General features: G+C 36.5%; 1 protein-coding gene across 1 annotated transcript in view; it reads right to left on the reverse strand.

Moving 5' to 3' along the window:
• Window positions 1-12,821, reverse strand: part of LOC111601264 (Down syndrome cell adhesion molecule-like protein Dscam2) — a 70,263-nt gene that overhangs the window by 49,718 nt on the left and 7,724 nt on the right. Inside the window, exon 3 of the mRNA XM_030226087.1 lies at window positions 734-1,078. Within this exon, the coding sequence (XP_030081947.1) occupies window positions 734-1,078 (345 nt within the window). The remainder of the gene's footprint in view (window positions 1-733; window positions 1,079-12,821) is intronic.

The following is a 12,821-nucleotide window of genomic DNA, read 5'->3' on the forward strand; positions in this document are numbered from 1 at the left end:
CCGACCCGACAATTGCCCAAGCATATGGCACACCGGAGGCTCGCGCGACAGCAAACTTTAACCCAAAAAGTCAACAGACAACAATTGTTTTTTTTTTTTAACACCTGCAATTGTTGCCATTCGGCAAACGTTGAAAATTGCTTTAAAAAGTGGCTTCAAATTGAACAAAAAATTTTTTTTTCTTTTCTCTTTTTTATCCTAGGAAAATCTGGCATATATAGGCAAAAAATCTGGCACATCTGAACCAACGTTGTAACTGCTCTGAAAAATGCTGAAAAGGCTGAAAGAAATAGTTTTTGTTTGAGTGCAGTGCAAGCTTTTGGATGTTTTTTGTAAAAAGATATAAAAATTTCGCATCTGTAAAAATATTTTAAATCTTTCAATAATTAATTAAAATTTTCAAAATTACATTTTAAATAGAAAAGTAGAGGTCTTGTACGTATTGCTCTTCTGCATGGAGTATTTATTATAATTTTTATGCTAAGCATAAAACATAAAGAGATTTTTGAAATATTCAACGAAATTTAACTTCATATTTTATAATTTTAATAGTAAGTAGAAAGTAATTTGATATTTTGGAAGTTGGAAATCTTTTTCAATTAATAAACTCAAAGAAAAGTGATTCAATATCAAATTTGTTCAAACTCTGTGAACAATTTTAACCAACATCCATGACACTTGCTCTGCACTCAGTAGACTCCCGCGTGCTCTCTCTAGAACACCGACCACATACCTGCGCGCACATGCACATCCCGAGATATGATTGAGCCGAACTGATTGCGGGCCAGGCAGGCGTAAACCTGGGCATGAACTTCCTGACGATAGTCCTCGGCGCGGAAGGGCGGGAAGACCAGTTTGCCATCGGATGAGATCTGACGCAGGCCGGGCACATCTCCCACGGCGGTGCCATCGCTGCGTACCCAAATGATTTCTGGCATGGGATTGCCGCTAGATTTGCATTCAATTTCGGCGCCAGTGGAGTTAGAGAAGTCAATGCGGTTAGTCGGTTCCTTGAGAAAGACTGGTCCCTTTTGGTCAGCATCCGGTGGATTGGCAGCCAAAGTGCTGCCAATGTTGGCTATGGTAGAGAGACAGAAACAGATCGAGAATTAGTACAATACAATTAAAAGCTCGTAAAGCATTTTAAATATTCAGGGCAAATACAGCGGAAGTTGTGCCTAGATGCTCGCAGTCCGCATATACATATATTTGTCATCATATTTGTCAGTCATCAACTCAGCTCAATTGTCGACTGTTTGGCTTTTGTTCCGAAGCTCTCGTGCTGCGGGCTGCTGCTTGCTGGCTGCTCGCTGCTGCTCAACAATTGAATGCCACGGATCAGTGACTGTCCCCGCAGCATACTCAAACGAGAGTACGTACTGAAGTGTGTCGATGTTGCTCTGGCAACAACAAAAGCTTCAACTACTAAAAACTGGTCTTTCACTTCCTCTGCACACACACACACACACACACACACACTCACTCACTCACACACCCACAAAACGCAGACCTCAAACAAAAGGCAACGGGGCAAAAAATCGTTCGTTGACACTTTGGAGGCTGCTGCTGCTGCTGCTTCTGTACAACAAAAGCCACCAGAGATCAGCACATAGACCAACCAGGTCGAGGGACGAGTTGAGCTGCAGCTGATGACAAAGAACCATCCGCCTCCCCTGCTGGGATTGTCACTCCTGCATTGGCATCCAATTTCATACACAATTTTATGCACTGACATGTACCACGCCCCATGCCACAGCCCTTCCGCCCGCACAGGTGTTTGCAATCAAAATAAAACTATTCTTAATGCCAGGCACTGCGCTGCGAGAGTCTCGTCGGTCAGGTCAGCTTGTGTGAAAAATATGAATAGCAAAAGGTAAATAAATGTGCACGATTGCTTTTAAAATTTTTTTTAAATATTTGAGCATATTTTTTTTCCATTTTTCCCTCATACTTTGGTAGGTTTTCCAATCAATTTTCAGCCTTGAGTTCGAATTTTTAAAATATATAAAAAGATAATAAAGATATTTAGACCATAAATTTTTTTAGTTTTTAATTATATAATTTTTAATTTTAATTTATAGATTTTATTATTTTGAATTTTATGAAATATCTTATAGGCTTCTTAATTTTAATTTTAGTTTTTTTAATTTGTATTTATAATTTTAATATACATAATTTATAAATATATGTTATATTATTTATCATTTCAATTTAAACAATTTATAATTTAATTTATATAATATAATTATTTATATTTTTACCTTGCATTATTTATTATTTGAAGTTTAATAATTTCATTTATAAAATTTATAATTTTTCATTTTTTTTTTTTTTAATTTCAATATTTTTATATATTTTATAGTTTAATTTTTATTTCTATAGCTTAAATTTCCCATCTTTAAGTTTTAATATTTTATATTTAATTTTCCATCTTTAAGTTCTAATTTTTTATATTTAATTTTTAATTTATATAATTTATATATTTCATATAATTTTAAATTATAAGCAGAAAATTTGCTCTACTTTAAAACACTTTTCTAGCATTTTATTTAACTATGACGACTTTTTTGCATGTCCTTCAGCCACGCATTGTTGAATATTTTTATGGGTCATTTGGGCACTTGTCAGTAATTAATCATTTTAATTCTGGCATTAATTAATGTTCAGCTTGGCTTTCACAACAAACGGCAAGAATTGCAACAAATGAGCTGCGAGAGTAATTAAAAGTTGGGCGCGCTGTGGCTGACCAGTGTTGTAAAACAGTAAAACAACACTTATAGAGTAGAATGAATGTATGAATGTATATATACTATAATCAATTAGGGTGCGTTTTACCACATGCAGCGAACTCTTGTATTTGAAGTAACAAATTAATTAGCTGACGGCCATAAGCCCCACGAGCCCCACCCAGCTAGCCTGCTTGACGCTCACTCTAGGGTATATGAAATATTCCTATATGAGATGAGTAACAAATTGAGCCTGCAGTGTATTGCCTCTATTCCTCATTTCTACAACTCCAAGTCCAAAGTCTTGGGTCTTTGCACTCCCCCTTAACCATATTGAGCTATCAATTGTTTGTTCTGTTTAAGGCACCGCAAGCTTGTGTAGCCCAATAACGACAATTCCTTCACTTTATAATGCAGGAAATGCGCAGACGACGCGAGAAGAATTCGAAAAAACCAATTCCTTTTCGAATATTAAAATGCGCAGTCGCAGCCAGATGGCAGCCACATGAACGTCATAAAGCCTGTTGGCTAGTGGGCACGTGAAGCTCCATTATACATATAGACATTTATGAGCGATAAACATTTACATATTATTATATATACGTTCAGCAAAATGGCAAACAAAAGTTTTCGAAGCCGTGGCCTAGCGAATCAAATTATATATTTCAGCTGTTACACAGATGGTTTTCACTTTTTTTCTTCGAATTAAGGAAACGATTAGAGAGTATAATTTGGGCAGATAAGCACGAGGGGTTGGGAAAATATTTTCCATCATCAATCAGCGAGCAAGTGAGTCACGCAATTAGAGCTATTGAAGAATGGGCATAAGATATATATTTTTATATGCCAAATCAACATAAATAGTCGACTCAATTTAGGCATATCTCTCTGCCTGCTTACTATTCTGTCTTTAGTGTCTTTATGAGCTGCAGAAGAAATATAAATTCTATAGAAATCAGCGCAAGCATCCACATAGCTAGATATCTACATTTTTAGTTTTATTTCAACTATCTCGATAGTTCTTAAAGCTAGTCATAGATACGCAGAGTTCCAGGTAAGTTTTCTAATATTCTGATATTTGTTATGCCGATGCCGAATTGTTTATCTGAGAATTAGTAAAAGAATTTTGGTGACTCTAGCTCTAAGAACTTTGAATACTTTCCTCATGCATTTACTTATGTTTAAGGTCTCACAAGAGAATTTAAGCATAAATTGACTGGAGTTTCCCAGTTTCAAGAACAACAACTTTTCAGTTTGTTTTTAACATTTAAGATACTCCTCAAGTATTATAGCTTATGCATTTTCTACATTACTTTTATTTATATATATATATATATATATATATATACTTTATCTATCTTGCATATAAAGTTGATTCGTGGTAAAAATTTATGAATTACATTTAACAATAATTTTTATACACTAGACACAAATGGATCAACTTCATTTATGCTTAAACATGTCTCTGCCTTAATAATACTTCAGTTTACTGTGTGCTAATTGCAGGGTATCTGCTGGTGTAACACTGGCAATTGTAAGCATCTACTTCTAACACGTGTTTTCTTTCTTCTTTTTCTTCTTCTTTTTGCTGCACTGCCTTGCCTCGACCTTTTGGATGCGTAGTGTTTTTTTTAGGAAATCTTTTCGACAGGTGTTTTCGGCATGGACATATTAAAGTGGCTTGGTCAGTTTTTACCCTAACCTGAGGTTTTTGGCAAAAACGCCAAGCACAATAAACAAGCCAACGGAACCGGTTTTATGCTTTTTTCTGCCGGCAATCTCTTTCCAGATGCTGGTGACGCTAGCAGCTGCTCAACGAGTGCGATTTAGCTGAGAACAACTACAACAAGAAATAAACTCAACTTGATTGCGTCTCTCAATACACTACGCTTACAGAGTAGAGGTATAAATATAGATATATATTTGTATATATATACAACTTGGCTGTTGAGTGCAGTAAGTAACTGAATTCTGTGTGAGGCAAAATTATTAAATGCGTAGGGGATTGCAAGTGTCGTTGTGGGTGCGAAGGTCATGCAGCCCCTGTCACTCGAGTCTAGAATCAAGTACAGGCAGTATTGGCACTTGAATGCTGGCGCCACAGTAAATAAACAGTAGCGCGAACGTTCGAATTTAAATAAACAAATAAGAAGAAAAAGCATTTGTTTGGAAGTGTGCAGAAGTGACGCATAGCAAAAGAATTTCAAGTCGTAGCAAAGGCTTGACGCGAAAAATTGGAGTTTTGTTGCTAAAAAACAAAACAAATTGAAAGTTAATATTAAAACTGAATACGCGATATTCGATATAGATATTCCCGATTTCCATTCGAGTTACTTTCATTGCCTGCTAACGCCTTTTAGTCATACCTGTGTCTGTTGACGCCCCTGCAATATCCACACCCCCGTGTAATTAGCCCAGGCCCCGTTACACTTACAACAACGCCCAGCGCTGATGCGTGTCGTGAAAGGCAAGGAAATAAGAAATTAATAATTTCCTGTCAAACAAAAACAAAGCGCACAAGCTCAATAGGCACACGTATGACACGGACGCACCCCAAATAAGCGCGTTTCAACACGCACCTAGATCACAGGTCGCAGGTCACAGTTGACAGGTCAGTTTGTGGGCTGGCTTACCACACACAATCCATCGACAGACACGCAAACCAAACGATATTTTTATTAACAGCTAAACTAATAGAAATATTTATAGAGCTGTCTCATAGCCGAGTTGCCTTCTTACAGAACTCACTTTTATGGTCCATATATGATGTAGATATATATGTATATATATATGGTATATATATATGTTGTTTATTATAATATAAATATCAACTGTGCGCAGTTTATCTGCTCAAGTTCTGCTTCAAGAACCTCCCGATTCTATCGTCAGCAGTCTCATAGCTTAATATCATTGTATATATTTCCCAATCTATATATCTCATATCAAAGAAACACAAATTTCTTTGAATACCCTTGCTACACTTAAAAATAATTTCTAAAAGAAAGATATCAACATAAGTTGAAGCCCCAAAGCCCTTTAAAGCTGATTATTAAGTATAAATATATATTTAATCAGCTTTAAAGGGCTTTGGGGCTATATATATATATATATATATATGATATGAAGACGCCTTAACACTTATATTTTAACATATATATTATATTAGTTTATTGTACATTCCATATATGTAAACGGATGTATAGAGGGTTTACAGAAACTACTTCTCCTGTCCCGAATAGGTGTAGTCTCAGGCTATTCCTTCTTGGGTACGAATACCCACCATCTTCATAATGCACAATATTATGAAATTATTTGAATTTTAAATAAACTAATTTAAGAATAAATTAAGAACAAATAATAGTAAAATTAAATATACAAATTAAAATTTTTTAGCCTGATAGTGGAAATTCAGAGTGTATTGGCGCAGGCATAGCAGACCCTATAAAATTGTTATATGCTTGATCCCAATCAACAGCCAAATTGCTCTGTCTGTCTCTCTATCGTCTGTGCATCAATCATCAATCTTGGAACCTATAAAAGCTAAAGACTTGTCTTAAAATACCGAAATTTCCAAAGCAGATCAAGTAAAAGATCGGAGCCTGCGACTTCTTCTTCCACCAGCTTTTAATTTTGTATTAACTTATTAGCTTGCAATATTAGTCTTAAATCGATAAATAAATTTATAAATAATATATTATATATTTAGTAAATATATGATATATAGTAGCTACACGATGCAGACAATTAACTCATATGAACTAAAAAAATGAGATACTGATAAATGCAGACAATTGGCCAGCTGAGCTGATAAATATTGATATATATACTTAAAAATAATGCAGATTTTAGTGTTAAATTTAAATACCCCTTAAAGGCATATAAAAAGCACATTTTCGCGTGTTTCGCGAGTGGCAAGAAGAAACATCTGCTGGCAAGCATAAAAACCTGTTCGCCAGCTGTTCAAGAGCCGCCAAACATTCGGAGTTGGTCTGCAGCTTTGCCCACTCGCGCAGTCATTCATTAGATTCGTGTCGCGGCTAAGGCCTACACAGAGTCACGTTTAGGCCGCAACGCAACTTTAATAAGTGTTTGGCCAAACTGCAATTAGCTAAATCTTGCCAGATGCCCACGCGCAGCTTAGAATTCTAACAACTAGCCGAACGCACAGTGTTCACTTAAAGTCAGTGACCACAACGTGTCCACCTTGTGGTCGACGACGACGATCCGTTGACGGAAAGGTGTCACGGCACAGAGAGGAGCATGACGCAGCTGTATGTATGTCTCGTGTCTGGACCGAGCTGCGACACGTGAGACGCAGACAGGAGACCGGAGTAGTGGACCAGCGTGGTGTCAGTGTGGCCATAAATGAGAGCAGAGCATATGAAATGCACTTAGTGAACAGAGCGAACAGCTGGCACAGTGTGACGAAACTGATCATAATTATTTATTTGTATATTTCAAGTAGAATTGAAAAGGGTATAATTCATATAAAGAGGTTTCAAATTAGGTAAACAAGCTGTGCATAGCTGGCAACAGTTATGGGCATTAAGCTTTTGTCCCACTGTGCATACGGAGACGATGACGGCAATGGCTGCAAATGTCAGACGAAGTGGCAAATGCTGAAGTTGACGAGCGCTGGACAGGGTTGGAGCACGCTGACTGTCACATAAACACAGACACAGCAAGAGTGTTAGAGAGAGAGAGAAGGAGAGGGAGAGGGACAGCCATTGCGAGGGTGGTTTGTCTAAGCACGTCTGCGAGTGCTGTCCTGCCCCAGCTTGTGTGGGGGTGTAGTGCATGGGAATGTGTCAAGAGTCTGCGAGGAAGCAAAGTCACGCGGGCTGCCAAATAGCAACAAATACTTGCAGAAGCCGCTTAAAACAACAAAACAGAAGAGAAACGAACCAGACGCGCTTTGCATACAAAAGAAGCGAGTCGAATTAATTAAGGCCCGCTCAAAGAGACGCCAAAAAATGAAGAATAAACACGCGAGCAATGGAACTTTAAATATATTTAACGTGAAATAAAAGAACTGTTTGTCCGTCCGCTCGTTAGCCAGATTACAGAGCCACGATAAGCCAGCGTCGAGTTGGCAGCTCCCAAAACAAAAACAAAAAAAAAACGTGACTCAGTTTATATACACATACTCCCATTATAGGGGCAAGCGCTTGGCATGCCTGTCATACGCGACGCAGATTATGTCTGGCTGATAAATGTCACCTCGTTCGCTCTCTGGGCGAGGCAATCAAATATTTTACAAATTATGGCTTGATTTTTGTGCTTTTTCGTAGGAGGGCGCCAAAAATTATGTTAAGCTCAATTTTGTCTCTGTCGTCGTGTTAATGAAGATGACTCTCACAGATTTCCCTAGCCTCGCTGAAAAGATAAAAACTTTTTTAATTTAACGCCACATAATTCAACACCCAAAACACATCCAATATTTAGTGTGTGTTGAGCCGAGCAACTCCTGAACGTATTTCCAAAGAACTGTTTACTAATTTTTATTCACAGTGTTTTATTTATGCAACATAACTGTCAACACAATCATATTTGAGACGAGACATTGTGTTGGGCTCTGAGCAACGAACAGAGAAGGCGAGAGAGCAGCAGGTATATCTACTTAATTTCCACTTACGCATACCTACATAACTCAAAGAGCATAACAAACGCACACACACACACACCACACACACACCCACACTCACACACACCCACACGCACACCCACAAAGGGGTGCTCTAAGGGAGCGGAAATTCATTTCTCAGTTCTCAGCTGCTCGTCCTAGTCCACATCCAGGGGCTCGTTGTATGAAATGCGGCAACAGCGCGCGGCTCTAAAATATTTTTGAACCAGAAAAATTTGTAGTCGAGCTCTTCTTTTCACCCCAAAGTGTTGAATATTCATAATGATGGCGATGATGATGTTCAAGCGGGGCAGCACAATAATTAATATGCTAAGAGATGAATGCGTGAGATTTGTTGTGCCTCAGCATAAAAAACACTTTGTTAATGCCGCTCAGCGTAAAGTTCTATTCACCTTTCTTGAAATTAAATCTGTGTGTTTTTTATAGATAACAAATATAATTTCATTGAGCTACAGTAAGAGACAACAAGAAGAAAAGGCTGACTGGGCGATACTTTATGATGTCCAGGGATGCCCTGTGATAAACTGAGATATATAAAGTGATGCCTTATGATGCACTGAGGTACCCTGATACCCTATTTAAAAAATTGTATACGTGTGATATGCATTTACTTCAAAGGAATGTCAAGACCTAACATAAGCTGACGAAAGGTATGCGAGCTATACTCACAGAAACAAAGTTTGATAGCAGATAGCAGAAGGATATACATTTGTCAGTAACTCTTATAGGTAACCAGTTTGATGGATATACAGTAGACTTATAGACAGGTAGGCCAACTGGCAGGAGTAAGGGAAGAAGCTGTTGGCTTTTGTTACTGATTAAGATATAATTAATAGATAAATAAGATATATTGTATAAAATAATATAATAATATATAAAATAAAAATGTATTTATATATATGTAAATAAATTATATATATATATACTTCAATCACGTCTCTTATTACGCACATTTTAATGACAAATTTATATTCTAAAATTTCATTTAAAGAGGTAACCCTTGAAATGTTTTCCCTTTGGTAAGCTTTTGTTATTATTTCTACTCTATACTATATACTACTATATCATAAATTAACATTAAATATATTGCACATCTAGTTTTCAATATAAACATAGCAGCTTCTCTTCAATCTATAAACATAATTTCACAACAGTCTTAGCCAAATATTAAAAAAAAAATATTTATTAAATTCAAAATCTTTTGGTTCAAATTTGTAATCTCTCTCAGCCTTAACAACTGCATAAATTGTATTTCATAAATGTTTAAAGCGACTTCTAGCTATGCACTTATTTGACACGCTCTTAACTTAAGTGCCAGAAATCTTGCCCCATAACATTTTTGTTTTCTAGGTCTACAGACGCATTAATTGCCAGCGATGCATTTTCAGCAGCAGCTCGTAAAATATTTTCGGCTGCCGGCTGCTTTCAATATATAGAGATATATATAAGGCATATCTGGGTTGTCTATTGAAATGCCTGCGAGTCGTTTCGACGCTGCTAATGAGCTTAAGCGAAATGTATGACAAATGTTTTAAATGGCGCACTGCATGAGCAGACGTTGACTCTTTGATGTCTGAGCTTAGCTGGATTTGTAAAGAATGAGCTACAAGTGAATAGATTTTCCAATATTACACAGCGCAAACTTGGAAAACTCCGCATAATGACATAAAACTTGGCCCATTAAAGTGCCACTACTGCATGATTGTGTCTCAGCCCAGATCCATGCCCCAGCCACATTCCTGCGGCTGCGTCGACAATTCCTCTGCACTTCGGCACAAACATAATAACTAATAATAAACGGGAAACATGCACAGTGCCAGAGAGAGACACGTTTCGAGAGAACCATTAAAAATAAATCATCTATAGAATGCATATATATGTATATATATATCTATGGAATTGAGGCTCTGTGCAGCCCCAACAGCAGCTGCTGCTCTTCCATGTTGAAGTGCCTGCCTGCTGCTCTTCTCCTGTTGTTTGGACAAGCGCCGCGTGTGATATGCCTCCATCGTCGGCGTCTGTGCTCCACGAAAGAGGGAGCCGGCTATGAGTCTCGGTGCCTCGACTAGTGCATATCAATCACTTGTAATTATACGCTTCTCTCTTCGATCCCCTCTGCTTTCTTTTTCCTTTTTGTGTGGAGAATAACGGAAATGGCTTTTATTTTGGCAGCCCGGTTCACTGATCTGATCTCTGTGCCTGTGCGTGTGCGTTTGCAGCATCATCTCGTTCTCATCTCTCACTTGAGGCCTGTCATTCCAATCGAGACAATTCATGAGCGCACAGCCTGACGTAATGTATAGCAAGATATGTAGACAGAAGCCAAGCTAAATACTATTTCTAGATATTAGCTTTATATATACATATCTTGCTCTGGTAAGTAGCTTAATAATACTTGACTCCATGACTGCTAGAGAGATTCGCAAAACTGTAGCAAATATCAAATGAAAAAGTGTTTCATCTATAATTCCTTCTATAATTTATTTTAACAAATATATTAACTTTAGCAGTACTTTAGAAATGTATTTAGTTTTGATTTCTTAAGTGTTCTAAATTTCTCTCACTATACAGAGAACGATTCTACCTTCAAAAGTGCATAGAATAAGTGATTTCAGTACTCAGTACTTCAGTCATATCTAAGACCTTTCTGATAAAAAAACTAACTCTTCTTTAGGTCAGCTAGAAAACAATAGTTAAACATAAGCATTTCAGTTAAAGCTCTTCAAAATCAAATCAGCTAAGCACTTTAGTACAAATATATTCTAGTTAACGAGCTTTTAATAACTGCTCAGCTATTTGGGAAAAGAAAACTCAAAAGAAAACTAGCTGAAGAGAAAAGTTTCTTCTTTATCTGATGATGCTTATGATTAGCAAAACATTTCTTCTGATTCTAACTAGCTAAAAGTTCTCAACTATTAGGCAAATTGCCTATAGAAATACTCATTATCTGGCAATATTTACAGTTAACAACTACTTTAATGGAAGGTCTACTGATTTTCAATAAGAATTTAAGTTGTAGGAGTGAAGAAATTTGTAAAATATTTTAATTTTATTTACATCATGTGTGAGGCACTAAGTATATACACATAGCTGATCACCTTGAACAGGTAAAGCCATATAGCCAGGTCTGTAAGCCTGTTTCCTCACAAGCTTTCTCTCAGCTTACGTCATGGCGTGCCAGTCTCAATTGAACTACTTATATAAATATTTAAATAAATATATGAAATGTATAAATTTTAATTTTTACTATTTAAAATTGTTTCTAATAAGCAAAGGTATATTTAACAGTTGTTTAATTTATTAATAGAAATTTTTTCTCATATTTTCATATAAATGACAGAGCTGATTGTAGCTTGAAAAGTCTAACTCAAGATGCTTGAGCATTATTTTTGGTTAATTAAAAAAGAAAAAAAATATGAAACTATTTTGAAATTATTTTGCTGCTTTAGCTGCCAGCATCACATACTTTAATTAGAATACAAAAATATTTTAATTATATTTTTGTGAAGCTAATTTAGCTTTGTAGAAATTGTACATGTTTCGATCAGAGCCTGAAAAAGCTAACAAAACAAATAACTTACTTTTCACTTACTGTGCTGATGGCTTAGTTATTGATTAGTTATAGAAACTAAACACGTTGGCTTCTGTCAAAAACAAATTAAAAGCCCTATCTTAGCAAAGATACTTTGACATTCCTTTTCTTGCCTAAAGATTCCAGCTGCCCAGACAGACGATTTATATCCATTAAGGGCAGTGTTTCTATAAATGTTGCTCGTGCTGTATTCAATTGTGCGCTTCCTGTAAATACAACGATTTGCAGCAGCAGCAGCAGCAGCAGCGCATTATCAAAGCAATTGAATTAAATGCGAATTAAATGCGTTGCCAACGAAAATAAAAGATGCATTTTAGCTTAAATTATGTGGAGCTGTGTGTGTGTGTGGAATAAAAGCTTGTTTACATTTTTATTTTCTGTATTCACTTATGGGAATGGAAAATTGGCGCAAAATGTTTTTAATCAATTTCAATTGAATGATGACCCGCACAATCAGCGCAAGATGCGCGCCAGCCGTTCGAGAGCAAGAACAAAAATCAACTTTGGCATTGTATCTTTTACTTGGCATTTTGTATCTCAGAGTCGCTCGTGTGCCGCTGCCTTTGAAGCAATACAAATAAAGATATATCATATTTTGTTTATTAAATACCCTGGAATATTTGTTGAGCGCGTGGCAGGCTATGTAAAGGTATTTGCAGCTGAATGCAATTTGTATCTTTTACTTGGCATTGTGTATCTCAGATATATCTGATTTGACTTGTTAACTTAATGTGTTACAGGCAAAAAAAATACTGGGAACTGCCTCTAATTTCTTGATGAACAACAAATTTGATTCTTTTCATTTCATATGTCCATATTCATCTATCTCTTCATCTATCTATGGACGGCTGTCCATCTC

This window comes from Drosophila hydei, unplaced genomic scaffold, assembly GCF_003285905.1.
Source record: "Drosophila hydei strain 15085-1641.00,03,60 unplaced genomic scaffold, DhydRS2 tig00000060-arrow-pilon, whole genome shotgun sequence".
Taxonomy (NCBI): Eukaryota; Metazoa; Arthropoda; class Insecta; order Diptera; family Drosophilidae; genus Drosophila; species Drosophila hydei.